This window comes from Strongylocentrotus purpuratus, unplaced genomic scaffold (genome assembly GCF_000002235.5).
Source record: "Strongylocentrotus purpuratus isolate Spur 01 unplaced genomic scaffold, Spur_5.0 spur5_contig_853, whole genome shotgun sequence".
In the NCBI taxonomy this organism is placed as follows: Eukaryota; Metazoa; Echinodermata; class Echinoidea; order Camarodonta; family Strongylocentrotidae; genus Strongylocentrotus; species Strongylocentrotus purpuratus.
The window spans coordinates 546459-565714 of record NW_022145561.1 but is presented as its reverse complement, the minus strand read 5'-3'; the positions used below and the strand labels follow the sequence as shown (position 1 = coordinate 565714).

General features: G+C 39.2%; 1 protein-coding gene across 1 annotated transcript; it reads right to left on the bottom strand.

Annotated features, from left to right (window-relative positions):
* Positions 1 to 8410: 8410 nt before the first annotated feature.
* On the bottom strand, positions 8411 to 13940 carry LOC115918040 (tubulin alpha-1 chain-like). The gene is made up of 3 exons (XM_030995580.1): positions 13814 to 13940; positions 10357 to 10579; positions 8411 to 9905 (listed from the first exon to the last, which is right to left on the bottom strand). The coding sequence occupies exons 1-3, from the start codon at positions 13814 to 13816 to the stop codon at positions 8770 to 8772; spliced, it is 1362 nt and encodes a 453-aa protein (XP_030851440.1). The 5' UTR covers positions 13817 to 13940; the 3' UTR covers positions 8411 to 8769.
* Between the last annotated feature and the right edge of the window lie 5316 nt (positions 13941 to 19256).

Genomic DNA, 19256 nt, shown 5'->3' with positions numbered 1-19256 from the left:
AAATGGTGAGTGAACGACTCAATCCCGTTGCTATGCAAACAAAACGTAGCGCTTTAGCCCCCGCAGTACCAGTTCAGCGATTTTGTACAAACAGATCCCAGAGTGGGGTTCTTTGTGTGCGTGGCACTGATTGTTCATATAAACTGTGTATTGGTTGCTACTGGATATCAGCGGGGACGCTGGTCTTGCGTGCCTTGATATCGCAGTAGGTCGTAACGGCTAACGGGTCAGCCGTTGGGCGTGTGACTTGACCGTCATATTGTTTGGTTACGTCCATGGTTACATTCGCAATGTGCTCATTAGGAATTCAAGGACAATTGAATAATAGCGCATTCGTCATTGTAGGTATTGTTGATTGAAGACAGGTACTTCGATTATTGTGCGTGATCAATAGGTGAATGTCTTATGACTACAATGGCAAGTTGTTTGTCCTTAAAATGTTTATTTGAACAACAAAAATCTGTAGTGTATGCCTATCAAAGTCAGATACTGACATACAGGTGTATCAGAGATATGAGGAATTTTGTATTTTCTGAGTTCTCGAATGGTGCAATAGGTTACGTTCTTGATTTCATATCTTGCTTATTACCATCGTGCCAAGCTTGTTGTTTGGACGCCTTTGAATAAATTGTCGAACCAAAGTAACTTTTTTTCTCAGTCACACAATGATCGTATGGCACGAGTTTTACGCTTTAAAACATGCTGTGTCTTCCTGCAGGTACGTGTTTGCATGTTAAAGGTAATACAACGTTTTGGGAAATTTGAAAATTGGGTGGAAAGTTATTCTTTACAAGTTTGATATATTTGGATGCCCCTGTAGGTGTATTATAAGCACAAGAAAAATTAGCCCCTGTAACACTTCTCCTTTCGAGAAAAATTGGATATAAACACTTAACGGTGCTTACGGTAAATTTTGATACATTTCAAATAGCGCCTACGGCCGTACAATGGTAGTTGTGACCGTGGAAATCTCAGAATATGTAGTTGTGATATGTAATTTCCGAACGGGGATAGCTAATTGGTCGATTTTAGTCAAGAAACATTGTTTTATAACTTAATTAATATATTGACCTTGAGAGGGAGCTATATAAAATAAAGAGTTTATTATTTACAATTTCATAACTTTAGACTCGATTTCAACCGCGACAACGATCACTGAATATTGTAGGATCGCATATGCTTCCAATATGTTCATTTGAACCAAATTTATGACCCCATCCCAAAACTTTGTATTACCTTTAACAAAATTATTACTCAAGCTTAACAAATGCTAATTACGTATTCAAGGTGGTATTCCCTTGACAATCTACGAGTATGTCTTTTTTGATTTAGACATTGAAAGTTAAACGAATTAAACATAATACTGAACCTTCGAATAGGAGCACATTTCTGTTGTATTGTTGGAAAGTATAGCGACATTTCTATTTGTAAACATATCGTAATATGCCTATTGTCAAAAGGAGGTTGTTCTTTAACAAAAGTCATACTTTAAAATCAGACAATGGAGCTGTTGGCTTGTTTTTTGTTTTGTTTTATAATTATTTTGTTTATGATACATTTTGTTCCAAGAGGTGGAATTGAAGTTCTTCTGGTCGTTCTCAAAATGTTCATCAAAACAACAACAACTTATTGACAATAAGTTGCTTTAATATGCCGTTAATTCGGATACTGTCAGGTCAAAGAAAAGAGGAATTGGTATGTTCTGAATCTTTATACATTCTTGATTGCATGTCTTGCTCATTATCATTATGCCAAGGTTTTTAACTAACACAGGTATTTGGTTCTGCAAGTGGAAGCTTTTCATTTATTCTTAAAACGCTAAACGTGACAACTACTTCTATCATGCCAGACTTTTATATCAGACACACATTGATGATTTGAAGTATTGTCACGCACTAACTTAAGTATTGATAAACTCCTGATTGTATTGGACTTGTATATTTAATGTGCTGGACAATACTCAAGGTGTTAATACGTATGCAATATAATGATTGCAGGTTGTTTGTTAATGTAATCCCAAACATAACCAGGTATTGGGTAAGTTATTTCTTACCGAAGGGTTTAATTGATAAGTTTATCGTGCAGCTTATCACTTTTGAATATGCACAAAATAGAAGAGTAAGGCTAATTAGGATTCGAAAGCTTTTGTTAATTTTTACATACACGTGGAAATCGGTGGATTTGTGCTTTGATTTTTTTAATTTCAAGGAAGAGGGGGTAAATTTTGGGCAGTCTTTGCTTGGGAAGGTCTTGCAAAACTACTGCTCAGGAAATAAGTACTTTCTTGAATAGACGGGTTTCTTTTAATTGTAGGGTTTGGTACTATTGGGGCTTTGTTGTTGTTGTTTTTTGTTTTGTCTTTCTTATTATTTCTTGCATGTACTCTTTTATGTCGTTTTACTTTCTTTATTCTGTTTTCTTTGGGTTGGAGGGCTATGCGGTTTGTTTCGTCAAATAAGAGACCTGAATATTTTCTCAGATCATGTCCCTTTGTTACAACTCTTAAAACGTGTATCTATACAAATACTAAATCATGTAGATGTGTTTAATATAGGCCTATGCCAATGAGAAATCCCCTTTCTTTGGTGGTCATAGGTGTTTTTTTTAATTTTTTTTAATTTTTTTTTAAAAGAAAACCAGAGATATGTGTTAAATGCCAATGTATGCTGTGAATGAGCACTTCATATTAGTCGTGCACAGTTGTAGATATAAGTAGGGACTTGGTACTAGACGAGGGATGAGTGGTATGTTTGTACAAGGGCTTGTGGCCGATTGCACTTGAGTTTGTCAGCTATCTTTGAAGAATGCTGTAGTGGACTTTGAGGTAGAGTGAAACTTGCTATGACGTAGTTAAAAAGTACCCAGAATGAGGGAATGTTTCTTTTGGACAATATGAAAATTGGAAGGATGGGGATGACCATGTTCCTGGTTGTTTGGAGGTTAGAGGACGCATTGCCTAAAGGAAATGCATCCTCTCACCTAGTGACTTCAAATTTGAAATTATTGGATATTTGGAAATGTGTACATGAGCATTGTAAGTACTTACACGAGGTAAACGTAGCTACGCGTCACCTAGGTTTTCCCATTTGGGTATCTCGTACGCATCCGGTCGAAGACAATTTTTCCATTGGTGTAGATTTTTTGAGTATCTGGTAGGTGGTCGTCTGCATTCAGGGCATGCCAGAGGTGCTCAAAATGTTTCCTGGCATCTATGTTGGCCTCGTCATGACCACTGCCAGGGAATCGGTATACTAGCACCAAGCACATCCAGGGTCGCAGTTGGGGGTTATTTGTAAAGTTTGAACCATGGTCACTGTTGTGTTGTTGGAGTCTGCGTATTATAGAAGCTGTTTCGCCAACATATACGAAATTGCGATGGGATTGGCTGACCAACATGTACACCCATATTTTAAAAAAATTCTTAAAAATATGATTATTGTAACAAAAAAAAAAATCATGAATGAATGACAATGGAATGTTCTGTCTTTCATTATAATCTTGGCTGTTATGTTGTTTTTTGTTCACCAGAGCACTCAAATCTTTAATTTTTAGCATATTTTAGTGAGGCCCTCTAGGTTAAGGCATGGTTTTTACAATTCCATATTTAGAGGCACTCTAGGGGGAATTAGGACCTCAATAACGTGGAGAAAAACCGCCAGAGTAGTCAGACTTTCAAGCATCATTGTACAAAATTGACAAGAATTTAATCAAAATTTATACCTCAGAGATATAAATTTGTGATATATAAACTGCCATAATCAATAACTAATTTTACTCAAAAAAGTTTTTAATTAAAAGAAAACAAATCGTAAAATCACAAGACAACTCACACCGCCGGCAAGCCTTGTCGTTATCATTGTGTGCATTTGTGTGTTACCGCGGGTGCCGACTTTCCTCAAATGCACCACCCCGTATATGCGCTATTGTCACCTATGAGTATGAGGTCAAAGACTGTCGTGTTTCACCTCATTGGCACTAGGTCTAGGAGTAGGAGTAGGAGTGTTTAACTTGTTACTTAGACCAGGGCCTTGCAAGAATGTGCTCAGGATTGAAGATTTGAGCGCTCTTGTGAATAAAAGATAACCAAACAGCCAAGATAATAATGACACATAATTCATGAAAGAGATTATTTGGCTTATAAATCGCCAAAAAATCGCCAATGACTTTTCTAGCCAATACACCAGTTTACAGTTGTGTGCGCCATTTTAAACAAAGCTAATGACCTAGGAGTCATGTATTTATGCGTAAATTAAGATTGCGCCCATGCAAATAATGATGACATCACTGCCTGCGCGCTGCGTTGTGCGCGCACATCATCATTTGCATGGGCGCAATTTTAATTTACGCATAAATACCAGAGGTCAGAGGTTATTGGCCCCAATTTTGGGGCCAATGACTCGAGGTCAACTGTCTGCGCATGCGCACTGATACAACTGTAAACTGGTGTATGGCTTATAAATGGCTTATAAATCGCCAATGACGTCATCAAATCAGACAACTTGACAAAAAACAGATAAATTCTCCTAATTACCTGCGAGTCATTTAATTTTAAGAAAGTCATATGTAATTAAAACTGTTCAGTGTTGTATCCATGTATTTAAAGCGAAAAAGGGTGAACGTGATCATACAAAAACTGGAGCTCTTTACTTACAACAGGTCCTTTCCTAATGAAAGCATTTACAGTGTTCCGATAGAATGTTCGATAAATAGCGCCGCCTTCGGCGTTCCGGGAACTATGCGTCCAGCAGTCTTGGCAAAGTATTTCATGGAGCTTTATTTCTTTTTAGTTTTGAATACATCCTAGAACTTCGTTTGGAGTTATCTTAAAATCTAAAGATAATGAAATTAGACAAGAAAGATGTAATAGATATATTCTCTTCGTTGAAGTTCGTTCACCAAATACATAATTGCAGTTTGTTTGTTTGTTTATTTTATTTTAGCACGGTGGCATACTTAAGCCAATGGCTGTTCTTCAGCATGGCCGTAAGGGGTAACTTTTAGATACTACATGTATGTAATAACAAATTAAAATTGTACAAATACAATGTTTTTGGTTTAAGTTTACAGTAGGTCGCATGTATAAGTACTACTTCGTTATTCATTTTAGGCATTCCATGTACCTCATTTACCTATTTTGTATAGAATGAGTTATAATTTATTTAGAAAATTGAGTGGCCATTTTGAGCGGCCATTTTGAAGAAAAAAATAAAAAATAATGGGCCTCCTCCTTCCTATTTTTCAAAAAGGCAGGACGCTAAACATGTTTTTTTTAAATTTGGCCTAAGAGATCAAAACAAACGGGAAAACAAATCTTTAATCGGTGCAAGACCAAATCAGCTGATATAGTATGCTTACAAGAAACATGTAGTACGCTAGATGTATAGAGGGCAAATGGCAATTAGAGTGGGGGTGGGAAATGTATTTTTAGTCACGGTACTAACCACGGAAGAGGAGTTCTTGTGTTAATAGATAATAAGTTAGACATCGAATTTTGTTATACTTGTGTAGACAGAAATGGTAGATACGTCTTGATTAAATGGAGTATACAAGGACAGAAGATGCTACTTGGAAAAGTTTATTCCCCCACTGAAAATAACGAAGGAGACCAAAAACAATGGTTAAGTGATTTAAGTCAATTGTTATATAGGAATAATATAGAAGGAAATCCAGTAGCACTTGGGGGTGACTTCAATGTTATTAGAGACACAAATTTTGATTATTTTGGACAAGTATCAAAAAAGCAAACAAAATTTAGTAAAAAAGTGGGAAGAGTTCATGGATAGTTTTATATTAAGTGATGTATGGAGAAGTAAAAATAAAGATAAAAAGCAATACATGTATACACAACGAAATTCATTTATGCAAAGCCGCTTAGATTATTGGATTATATCAGATAATTTGAAACAGATAGCATCCGAATGTGACATTGTTCCTTCTATAGCCTTTAACCATTCAGCAGTTAATCTGGTTTTCCATAATAGGTCATCGACAAAATAATACAAATAAAAAATCTTATTGGAAGTTTAATAATAGTCTATTAAGTGACAAGGAATTCGTTAAGAAGATGAGAGAAGAAATACAGACTTTAAAAGTGAAACTGTCTGTTGAAATTAAAGATAAGAGAGTACTATGGGATTTCATGAAAATGGAAATGCAAAAGTTTACAATTAAACTATCAAGAAAAAGGACGGAGGAACGGAAAGAAAAATAGGAAAATTGGAAAAAGAGATTGAAGACTTAAAAAAGGTTTTATTTTTGAAAATGTGTAAACTAAGAAACAACAACTAAGTTTACTCATGGAGTTACTAGCCTAGTAACTCCGTGGTATTTTGTAAGTACGTCAAGATCCTCACGGTGGGAATGAGGAGAAAAGAATACAACAATTTTTTGTATTGTTTACAGACTATAATATTTCATGTACAAGCATTTATTTATTTTGTTTACTTCAACAGATCAAGCGTTTTTGAAAGAAAAAAAATGAACATAAAATAGCTAAGTATTTTATCATTATTATCATTTCTATTAGTGTTTTAAACGAATAAGGAAATGTATGAAAGAGTTGTATTGTTTAGCAATTGATGTTGATTAAGAATTTTACATTTGAATTGTATTTTGATTATTCTGAATATGATGTCAAGTCAGTATGATGTAAATTGCATGATTTTGATTATATGTACACTCTTGGTCATAATGATGGAATAATTTATTGAATGATTTTGGCAATGATTTATTCCTAATAGATCTAGATAAAAGTATACATTATTAAATGTTATCGCATGACAATTGGGGAGTGTTTGTTTTGCGTGACTGCTAAAGCATGTGTGCGCTACTATGTTAATCAACCAGGAAACCTACGTCCTTAAGTCATAACTGACAGAAGTGACAGTAATGGGGATTAATGCCTCATAAAAGGGCACTAATATAGCACATCGACACGGTTTTGATCCTGGGGGCTCACAGTAACGAGGGCATTGCTTAGCCAATGAATCATGACTGTACGCAGCGGGCGCTAGGGTACGTCGACGCCCCACAAAAACAAAAAATCAAGGAAATGCAATAAATGTTCAATAATTCATTGCATTTTGCCCCGACCCCCAACATTGAAAAATTCTCTATGTTGGCATGCCTTGAACCATAATGCATGGCCCTACAGAGGATTTTTTCCTGTTGGGGATTGTGGGAAAATGCAATGAATCATTGATAATTTATTGTATTTTCCTTTTTTTTTTTTTTTTTTTTTTTTTTGTGGGGGCGTCGACGTACCCTAGCGCCCTCTGCGTACAGTCATGATTCACTCTCTCTCTCTCTCTCTCTGTTTCCCTTTATCTCAGTCTCTCTCTCTTTCTCTCTCTCTTTCTCTCTCTCTCTCTCTCTCTCTATTCAGCTTCGTTCTCTATCACTCTCTCTCACTCTCTGTTTCCCTTTATCTCAGTCTCTTTCTCTTTCTCTCTCTCTCTCTATTCAGCTTTGTTCTCTATCACTCTCTCTCACTCTCTGTTTCCCTTTATCTCAGTCTCTTTCTCTCTCTATTTCTCTCTCTATTCAGCTTTGTTCTCTATCACTCTCTCTCACTCTCTGTTTCCCTTTATCTCAGTCTCTTTCTCTCTCTATTTCTCTCTCTCTCTCTCTATTCAGCTTTGTTCTCTATCACTCTCTCTCACTCTCTGTTTCCTTTTATCTCAGTCTCTTTCTCTCTCTCTCTCTCTTATTCTCCAATCTTTTTTCTTCTCCTTTTCTCTCTCTCTCTCTTGATCTCCAATCTGTTTTCCCTTTTTTCTTCTCTCTCTCTCTCTGTTTTCAGCTCTGTTCTCTTTAGCTCTCTTGATCTTTCCGTTTCCCTTTATCTCAGTTACTCTCTCTTTATCTCCAATCTTTCTTCATCTTTTTTCTTCTCTCCCTCTCTCTTCAGCTCTGTTCAATCTCACTCGCTTGATCTCTGTTTCCCTTTATCTCAGTCTTTTTCTCTCTCTCGCTTCATCTCCAATCTTTTTTCCTTCTCTCTCTCTTAAGCTCTGTTCTCTCTCCCTCTCCCTCTTCTCAGCTGTTTTCTCCTTCTCTCTTCAGCTGTTCCCTCTCTCTCTCTCTCTTTATCTCAGTCTTTTTCTCTCTCTCGCTTCATCTCCAATCTTTTTTCCTTCTCTCTCTCTTAAGCTCTGTTCTCTCTCCCTCTCCCTCTTCTCAGCTGTTTTCTCCTTCTCTCTTCAGCTGTTCCCTCTCTCTCTCTCTCTTGATGTCTCCGTTTATCCAATTCTCTCTTTCTCTCTCTATGTCCACTCAAACACTGATTCGGTATTATCTTCCACAAAATGCCACTCACTTTGACACCCACTCATATCTTATCTCGTTCTAATAAATGTGTAATTGTGTATGTTATCTATTTCACAGACAAAATTATGCAGAGGCAATGATCTTAGGAGATATTATTAATCTATATTCTCACATTTTCGTCATAGTGATTTGAATAATTGAATATCTTAAATAAAACAGGAAGTGCATTTTGAGTTGGATAATTTTAGGTTTTTAGGTTTAACGTTGATAGTACTCAGTTCAGATATTCTTAAACAGTTATGAATGTATTTTGCTTAGCTGCTTTTAAACTAATGGGCAAGCTTGGTATAATTGAGTTGGTTTAGTCGGAGACCAAACGCTAGTATCATCAAGGAAAAGTTGATACATTGGCAGAAAATTACAGCTGCATTTTTAAAATGAGTTTTTTTTTTAATAGTTTACTACATCGATGGCTCTGCCGGGACTGTTAGACATCTTAGTTTAGTATTCCTCATCACCTTCCTCGTCCTCTCCTTCTGCGTCTGCGGAATCAACACCAACTTCTTCGTAGTCCTTCTCGAGAGCAGCCAGATCCTCACGAGCCTCGGAGAACTCACCTTCCTCCATACCCTCTCCAACGTACCAATGGACGAAAGCACGCTTGGCGTACATCAGATCGAATTTGTGGTCAAGACGGGCCCAGGCCTCGGCAACTGCGGTGGTGTTGCTCAACATGCAGACGGCACGCTGAACCTTGGCAAGATCACCACCAGGGACGACGGTGGGTGGCTGGTAGTTGATACCGACCTTGAAGCCAGTTGGACACCAGTCGACGAACTGGATAGTACGCTTGGTCTTGATGGTAGCGATGGCGGCGTTGACATCCTTGGGGACGACATCACCACGGTACAGGAGACAGCAGGCCATGTACTTGCCGTGTCGGGGATCACACTTCACCATCTGGTTGGCGGGCTCGAAGCAGGCGTTGGTGATCTCGGCAACGGTCAACTGCTCATGGTAGGCCTTCTCAGCAGAGATAACTGGGGCGTAGGTGGCCAGAGGGAAATGAATACGTGGGTAGGGCACCAAGTTGGTCTGGAACTCTGTCAGATCGACGTTGAGGGCGCCGTCAAATCGAAGAGAAGCGGTGATGGAGGAGACGATCTGGCCGATGAGACGGTTGAGGTTGGTGTAGGTGGGACGCTCAATGTCGAGGTTACGTCTGCAGATATCGTAGATGGCCTCGTTGTCAACCATGAAGGCACAGTCGGAGTGCTCCAGGGTGGTATGAGTAGTAAGAACTGAGTTGTATGGCTCGACAACAGCAGTGGAGATCTGGGGAGCGGGGTAGACGGCGAACTCCAGTTTGGACTTCTTTCCGTAATCGACAGAAAGACGCTCCATGAGCAGGGAGGTGAAGCCAGAGCCGGTGCCGCCACCGAAGCTGTGGAAGATGAGGAATCCCTGGAGACCTGTGCACTGGTCAGCCAACTTCCTGATGCGATCTAAGACTTGATCAATGAGTTCTTTGCCGACGGTGTAGTGACCACGGGCGTAGTTGTTGGCGGCATCCTCCTTGCCGGTGATCAGTTGCTCAGGGTGGAAGAGCTGACGGTAGGTACCAGTACGAACCTCATCTGAAATTAAAAGAAATATTGAAGAACTTGCTTGAAAACAACCTTTTAAACTACCTGTATTAAAAACATTGAACATATCTGATTCAGTTTCAAACGTGTTTGCTATTTCTTTTCAAACTTTGATCTTGATCAACTACAGGAAATGCATGCAGGATTGGGCCACTGTGACTTTACTAAAAGATACATCCGTAGATCTCTGAATTTTGTGTCGTCCATTTCTCTTACCTTTCAGCTTTTGTAATCAAAATAAATATAAGGCGGATGGCAATACACTAATTGTCTGCAAGATATTTGTTTTTTAAATGATGCATGTAATTCAACAAATGGTAAGTAGATGCCAATCACAAGTTACCACTAATTGTAAGCAACACTACGTTCCCCCCTTTCAGGACAAATATGTTTTGCATTAAACAACATGATTATTTCAAAGTTTGTGGAAAAAAACACCTACCCACAACGGACGGCTCAAGATCGACGAAAACAGCACGGGGTACGTGCTTGCCAGCTCCAGTCTCACTGAAGAAGGTGTTGAAGGAGTCGTCACCACCTCCGATGGTCTTGTCTGAGGGCATCTGGCCATCAGGCTGGATGCCGTGCTCCAGGCAGTACAACTCCCAGCAGGCATTGCCCATCTGGACGCCGCACTGGCCGACATGGACTGAGATACATTCACGCTAAATTTGTAAAGAGAAGAAAAAACATTTGTATTACAGATGAAGCAAGTCCTTTCTTTCGGACTACCTATCTCCACTATCCTAGATGTTACACATACAGTGGCGTAAGCAGGATTTTTTCAAGGGGGGGGGGGGGGGGGGGGGGGGTTTAAAAATCGGACCCAAAATTTCGCAACGACTCAGCCAGCCGCTGAATAAGCGGGGGGGGGGGGGGGGGGGGAGGTAAGAGGACACACTTTTTTAGGTCAGCCATTGGCATTTTTTTTTTTTATTATTTAAAAAAAAAAAAAAAAAAAAAAATCCAAGGGGCCCGGGGGGGGGGGGGGGGGGGGGGGGGTTCCCAAAAAACATATTCATAAACAAAACTTAAGGGGGGTTTAACCCCACCCCCCCCCCCCCAAGCGTACGCGCCTGTACAGATACATCTAACAAATTGCTCTAGATAGTCCAAGAGTTGTTCTTCAGCCCTCAATGTATAACCGGCCATTTAAAAAGCAAACTTCATTCTCTGAATTTAATCCGAAATCAACTACATTAGAAGTCGCTAAAATTCTTTAAAAAATTACCCCTGGAGCCAAAAAAATACTTCTTTTTTTATATTAATTCGTTTCTGTCTCAACTTTTCAAGATATCCTTATCTTGACATTGCAGTGATTGCACACACCCCAGCTAAATTCCTCTCACCAACAGTCATGCAATAGTTAAATAGCGCCCTCTTAAGTTCTGAAACTTTTAAATTTATTTAGATGCTTCAAGAGATCCCCCTGCCAGGCAAATAAATACTGCTAACCAACTTTACAAAAATTACTGTTGAAAATTATGCTTTTCAAGAAAATTCTGAATTAATATCAACTTGCTCTAGTCTAAATTGCGAATTATATTCCTAGGTCTGTGAAATTTGGCAGACTTGTGAATCCATATACTCCACAACTGTCTGCCTAGTTTGGTAACATTTTATTAAGTCATGGCGAAATTATAGCCCACAATAATGAATTACATTACATTACAATTCTTTACTCGGTTGTAATAAAATGTGGGTAGATGAGAATGGTGGTAAAATGACCACAATAAAAAGTCCTTTCGAAAGATAACAGACAAAGTATGTTTAAACAGAAGAAGAAACATTTCTGTGATTCCGGAAATAGTTGGACTTGGATACATAGGTAAAGTCCTACCAGCATACTCCAGCCACGCCACCCCCCCCCATGTTGCTGCTCACGGTATGCAGCTCTCATAACATGCATTTGCCCCCGCCCCCCCACTCAGAGGTCGGAATGACCGCATGCGTGTTGCCAAAATGTCCGGTAAAGGGGTACTTTCGTGCGACAAAGTCCGGCCCGAGAATTGTAAAAAAAGGGGTGTATTTGACTTTTCACCCGGAGATTTCTTTAAAAAGGGGGTGTTTTTCTTTTTTTCTCTCATCTCTTTGGACTCCTGAGAAATTATTCCGAATTTAGGGGGGTACATTGAGCATTTTCCTGATTTAGGGGGGTCTCCAAGGCAGGAAAAGCCCGCGAAAAGCCCGCGAAAGGGGGGTTCGGAAATGTTGGCAGTCCTCAGATAGGGGGTGCTTTCAAAAAGAGGGTACGAGCATATGCGTACCTAAATAACACTGAGTGGGGGGCCGGGCATTTGCCCCTCCCCCGCTTCGCCATAATTTGATATCCTGTAAAATGTCATATCACGTCACATTTGTTGAACAAGGTCAATCAACCAATCAAAATGACCTATAATATATTGCTCTTCATCCTTCATTTCTAGTAAGCACGATTGTCAAAAGACCAGTTTACTAATATATTCAAATCTATGGATGTTTCCCTCCTTGGGGACCTACTAATGAGCTCAGCTATAAATGAACTACAACTACTTGGAATCCAGTGACTTCTAGTAATGTATACATTGATTGTTGCTATGTCAGGTAAGCCTCAGGTGAGCTTAGAGGTTGTCAATGATAACCCTTGTTTAAAGTCTCCATAAAATTTGAATGTTTCAACCAATCTAATACAATCACATTGATATTTATGTTTAATCATTTTGCAATGTATTCACTATCATGATTGTAAAATAATCTGGCCATGAATAATTTCTTTTCAATAAACCATTTTAAGTAAACATAAAGTAAATAACTGAATTCCCCATTAAAAATATTGTTAAAAAAAAGCTATTTAGTCAGATTTGAACAAAATTTAACCCATCTATTTTATCCTGGTCTTGGAACTTGGAAGAGATTTAATTAATTTAATATACTAGATGATAACTCATGCCAATAATTGATATGTGAAAAGTCCAACTTCAAAATTACAAAGGAATCTAAGTCGGCGGTATTTTATAGAAAGAAAGAGGACTAGGCAATATGGCGACAAGTGCACTCGAGCGTATCCCCCAATGCGTTCGACGGCCACACGTCGATTATCCAGTTATGTGGTGTGCATAGGCTAGCTTGCCGTGTAAGGTCGATGGTATAATATAACGCGTGCATTGGCGCGCGAGTTTGTACGTGTCAACGTCACATACATAGTGTACTACTACTGCATGCTTCTGACATAGGGCTGCCATTTTCTCCCGACGACTAGGGCGTGGCGTAAAGTAGATGATTATTCACAATTTTCTCGTTGGTGTGACGGCTTTTTTCAAAAGCACATTAGCTCGGATTAGATGAATTTTATAAAGATTGTGTTATGTGTATTACGTAGTACCCTGCACAGAGTGAAAACGAAAGTGAAAAACTAGCCCGTTTTCGGTGCCTCGTCATCACGCGCCTAAAATAGTCTATGCATGCACATATGCAAGCCAATTATTCTTTGCACAATTCTTTGTCCTTTGTCAAATATCCATCCTGCCTATACATGCAACTTCGATGATATATATGGCCCTCGCCTGGTACAGTGCGTATACATTTTCATGAAAAATATTAATGTGTTCATGGTGTTCAATAAAATATTACGAATATGAAGAAATATGATATGTTTTTATGGTGAAGAAATGATTTCGCCTATCATACTGTAACTGTAAATGGAAGTGTTTAGTTTAGTTCAGTTTATTAAAGTACACCAAACATAGCATAGCAAACATGACGAACAAACGCGATCCTCACTGATCATGCTGATGAATCACCATTAATAATCAGATAATGTTTACCCTACGAACGACTTGCTGCTCAAGATTGGACCGTAACCTCTTAAAATAACAGTCATCTTAGATAGCGCTAAAACATGTGAATATAAATCCACTTACCATGTTGTATAAGGCTTTCTTATTTCTTTGTACTGAAGAAATGGGTTTTCACACTGAGCTTGCTCACGACGTTGATGTGTCTACAGCAATCACTATGAATGAAGCGGCTAACGGTTGGTGTGTATTATATATACCACACCCAAAATGCGGCTGGTTAAAGATAAAGTTGAGTTCTGGTCATGCGGATAGCATTGTCAACAAAAAACGGTGTGGAATTGATCAGAAAAAGATGACCGTGTAGCAATTAAGTATTGGTGGTACTACAGGGTTCTGGAATCATCAAAATGATAAGAAATTTGACCCAGTCTTGGGAAAAGCAGGTAGGGTATAAGGTAAAAGTAAACGAGCACTATACACAGAAAAATGTATATGGGACTACACAAACATGTGGCATAATAATGAGGTCCTCAATTTGAAAGCTGTGTCATGTTTTATTTAGAATATTAAGGTATTTGAAATGCCATGCTTTTCAAGGAACATTTTTTCTTTCGTGTTCTTCCACACTTGCATTATAAAGAAAACACTCGCAACAAATAATCATGTTTCACCTCTCCGCAGAACTCAACTTTCTCTTTAAGCCAGGCATGCATGAACACCACCGCATTTGTTCACCTAGTCTTTCATTAGTATAAAACAGACTCATTTGAGACTTTTTTACCCCTATTTTTCACCTCTAAAATGTTATGCCTGAATTCAGTTTCATAAATTAGTGTTCGTGAGGTAGGAAATTAAGGACACCTACAACATTTACATTAGTCTTTGCGATATGTCTGTAATATAATTATTTTACATGAAATAACACGGTGTTCCATTGCCTATGTCCGTACAATACTAACTACCATTATATTCACCCAAAGTGTGCTATTTGATCCATGTGTGTGTGTGTGTGTGTGTATTGGGTTTTTACAGACGTGTATCAATCAGATATGATTTGGTTCATGCAGCAAAGGTTTGTACATTTAAACTACAAGGCGCGCCTTCCTATCGAACAAAAGAAACAAAGAGTATTGGTTGGTTTGTACGTTAATTTCGAGAAAAAAAACGGTTAGCTCAAGTCTGGCACAGGCAGGTGGCTTTTGTAGATTTCTGTAGGCAGGGAAATTCACACAAGGTGTATGATCCATCTTGCACATGACTTTCAAACCTGAGCTAGATTTGAAGAAGAAAAATGAACCGCATATACATATCTTTCAAAATGTGGAACTTTTTTCATATAGGGCCTACATGCATGTATACCCACTCAGCAAAATATGAGAACGTGGACATTCTTTGTAGTTCAAAGATTTGATATAATTAACCGTCATAACAATCAGGCGCGGATCCAGGATTTTCCAATAGGGGGGGGGGCCGGAAATTTGAAAATTGCGCAGACCATTTTTTCAACTCAACATACCAATACTGACAAGGTCATATTAGAAGCACGATACCGGTAGAATTTTTGACATTTTCATCGGGGGGGGGGGGGGGGGGGGCTATAGCCTCTTGCCCGGAAAGTAATTTTCTGGTTTCACAATTCGAAATAGTGAGCGAAGCGAGCGGGCAACAATAATTTGTGAAAGTGTTATTTATCACCAAAATAAACGAGAAAAGATATCAAAAACTCATATTCGGGCAGCTCGCTGTCCCCCCCCCCCCCCCTCCATTACGCGCGAAGCGCGGAAGCTTTGACCCTTCATTAATTGTTACTAGAGAAGGAAGACGATTTGTTGTACCATTCTCGACTCTTAATCCTTGTCTGAATTCAGTTTCCTCCCGCCCGCGCGAAGCGCGGAAGCTTTGGCGTTTCAAAGCTTTGGTCTTTCATTAATTATTAGAGAAAGAAGAAGATTTGTTGTACCATTCTCGACTCTTATTACTTGACTGAATTCAGCCCCCCCCCTTCCCGCGCGAAGCACGGAAACTTAGGCTTTTCATAGTTTATTTGATTTGATTTGATTTGATTGGTTTCTGCATCTTTTTTTTTCTTTTTTCATCATACATTTTCATGAACATAATATGGTTTGATACAATATTTTTAGTTTAATGAAATTATTAGAGAACGATGATTCGTTGTTCCATTTTCGACCCTTAATCCTTCTCTGAATTAAGTTCCCCCCCCCCCCTCCCGCGCGAAGCGCGGAAGCTTTGGCGTTTCATTAAATTATAAGGGAAAGGAGACGATTCTTTGTACTATTCTCGACTCTTTATCCTTGTCTGAATTCAGTTTTCCCCGCCCGCGCGTAGCGCGTAAGCTTTGACGGTTTATTAAATTATTAGAGGAAGAAGACGAATCGTTGAACTATTCTCGTCTCTTAATTCTTGTTTGAATTCAGTTTTTCCCCTCCCGCGCGAAGCGCGGAAGCTTTGACGTTTCATTAGTTATTAGAGAAAAAAGAAGATTTGTTGTACCATTCTCGACTCTTATTACTTGACTGAATGCAGCCCCCCCCCCGCCTCCAGCGCGAAGCACGGAAACTTTGGCCTTTCATAGTTTAATGAAATTATTAAAGAAAGATGATTCGTTGTTCCATTTTCGACTCTTAATCCTTCTCTGAATTGAGTCCCCCCCCCCTTCCGCGCGAACCGCGGAAGCTTTGACGTTTCATTAAATTATCAGAGAAAGAAGACGATTCGTAACTCTTAATCCTTGTCTGAATTGAGTCCCCCCCCCTCCCGCGCGTAGCGCGGAAGCTTTGACGTTTCATTAAATTATTAGAGGAAGAAGACTAATCGTTGTACCATTCTCGTCTCTGAATCCTTGTTTGAATTCAGTTTTTCCCCTCCCGCGCGAAGCGCGGAAGCTTTGACGTGTCATTGAATTATTAGAGAAAGAAGATGATTCGTTGTTTCATTCTCGACTCTAAATCCTTGGCTGAATTCAGTTTTTCCCCGCCCGCGCGTAGCGCGTAAACTTCTGACGTTTCATTAAATTATTAGACAAAAAAGACGATCCGTTTTACCATTCCTTGTCTGATTTCAGTTGCCCCCCTCCCGAGCGAAGCGCGGAAGCTTTGACATTACATTAAATTATTAGAGAAAAAAGACGATTCGTTGTACCGTACTCGACTTGTCAGAATTTTTTTTTTTTTTTGTCTGCTCCTTTTTCGTCCTATGTCCTCTTCCTGCCCCTACCGCCCCTGGCTACGCGCCTGCTTTAAAGGGAAAATGAAACAATCATGATTGTGATAGCACACAATTAGGTTAGTAGAAATGAAAGGGAGAAAAGATCTATTACACTAACCATGGATAAATCACGGCCGGAAGCGTCATATCATAGTTTTGTGTTATCGGGCGAGGGCCGGGGCGTAGCAACCAAGCAAGATTTTGCAATGTTGAAATTATGCATTCTAGAAAATTCCGCTATATTTCTTTCTAGCTATATTTCTAAATTTCCTGGGGGACGTGTCTCCCTATCGGACCCAGGATTGCCGCCCCTGTCCATGATTACTACCAACATGAGTTCAAATACAAACACGAGCGAGTTGGTATGAGCTGAATCCAAATAAAGGACAAAATAAGAGTAATGAAGCGGCCCAACCGTTAATTTAAAATTTGACTGTAGAGTATATAGCTTCTATTTAAAAGACATCCAAAATATTGTGCCCTTTTCAAATTTCTCACTAAAGAGTGATGACCTTTGTAGCGCAGGGGGCTGTTTTTTACGTTTAACTTTGAATCCGCGGCTCGAGATTTTATGCGGCCGGCCCGGCCCCCTCTATTCAATAACGTTTGCCAAACCTTCTGGAATGACCCCAAATCTCCCGATTACAGTTCTCCCTTATTCGTCGTTACTGTCACTTAGCGCCATTTCCTTGTCTTTCCCCCTTTCTCACCGAATCCCCCCCCCCCACCCACTTACTATAGGGTACGCACATGTATGTTCCCTCTCTTTGAAAGCACCCCTCTATCTCCGGTGTAAGTCAGTACGGGCCGGATTTTTGTGTATTACGGGCCGGACTTTGTTGCGTGAAAAGTAACTCTTTATCGGAAATTTTGGGAACACAAATTCGGTCCCTCCGACCCCGGAGTGGGAGGGAGGGGGAGGGGGGGGGGGGGAGGAGTTGGGCTTTCTTCTTTATCTTTTCTTTTCTCTTTTCTCTTCTCTTCCTTTTTCTTTTCCCTTCTCCTTTCTTTTCTCTTCTCCTTTTTTTCTTCTCCTCTTCTCCTTTTTTTTCCTCTTCTTTTCTTCCTCTTTTTTTCTTCCTTTTTTTTGCGCCGCCAATAGGGATCCACCACTGCAACAAGATATGATATTAAATTGGAGGAAAATTGATACTCTGCCATCATCAACATAGACCATTTATGTATGTAATCAAATGTAACCGATGCCCAAATCTTTTGGCCTCTCTCTGACTGGGGGAGGGGGGAGGGAGGGGCTGGGGTCGGGGTGCCCCCATGATCTCGGCCGTCAAATGTCCGATGAACACGAATATTTGCACGTGTGTAGATATTCACGTATTAAGGACGAAGATGGTATATGAATTTTTTTCCTAATAGGCCTATGCAAATTTTTGTCGATAAAGCCTAATTAATTATGCAAAATGCTAATGTTATGCACTTTACAGAATACTCTACATATTTGGCTCTAGACTTGTGAAGAATCTTGAATAAAGGTTTCCTTCATTTCATATTCATCATGAAGTTTCATGAGTTTTATGATGTTTGAAAATGCATCGTATAAATTATTAATGCAAATTACGTGATTATTTTTTTTACTTCTAAAGTATGTTTAGCCCTGGTTTGGCACTGAGAGCAAAGCCAAAAACAATAATTTCACCCACTTTCTCACTGTAGAACAATATTTCTCCACTACCCATCTGCATATCACTGCTCATATCCGACAAAAAAAAAAAATATCGAAATTCATCATTTCATTTTCTTAAGTACTTTTTTCCTTCCTATTATATTTTTTGTTTTATTTGTAATGTATCATTTTGTTCTGGAATACATCAAGTTACTTTGAGAAACATATCAAGGCAATTTGATGATTCTACATCTAAACTTGTATTCATATTTCTGCTTGTACATAAATAATATATGCTTTTACAGCACTTTTTGATGACATGCGCATACTAATATTATATACCCTACAGGTATATCAGATTTCAACGAAAATGGTACCAAAATGCGTAAGACTTGAAGTTGTTTTTTTAAGCCCTGAAACGGCTATTTAAAATTCAAAGCTGAGAGTGGCCTCCAAGCCCCCCCCCCCCCCCCCCGGAGTACAGTAAGGGATAAGTGCCTCGTTACAAATTATTTCATTGACTCGTTACAATGCAATAGCCAGAATGCAAATCGCATACAATAATTGGTGCTATGGCTTGTCGACCTAACATTACGGAATGTGTTTAGATCAAGTTCTGAACTTTCACGATTGGATGAGGACATTCATTTAACCGTCCCAAGTTACAACGGTCTGATTAAGAAAAATGCACACACAAAGAGAAGAAACCATAATGAAAAC

Bases quoted from the DNA above. Each gene is read 5' to 3' on its own strand.
- LOC115918040 (XM_030995580.1), bottom strand. The intron at 9,906-10,356 runs GTAGGTGTTTTT...TTTTAATTTCAG, and splicing joins TCTTGAGCCGTCCGTTGTGG to ATGAGGTTCGTACTGGTACC.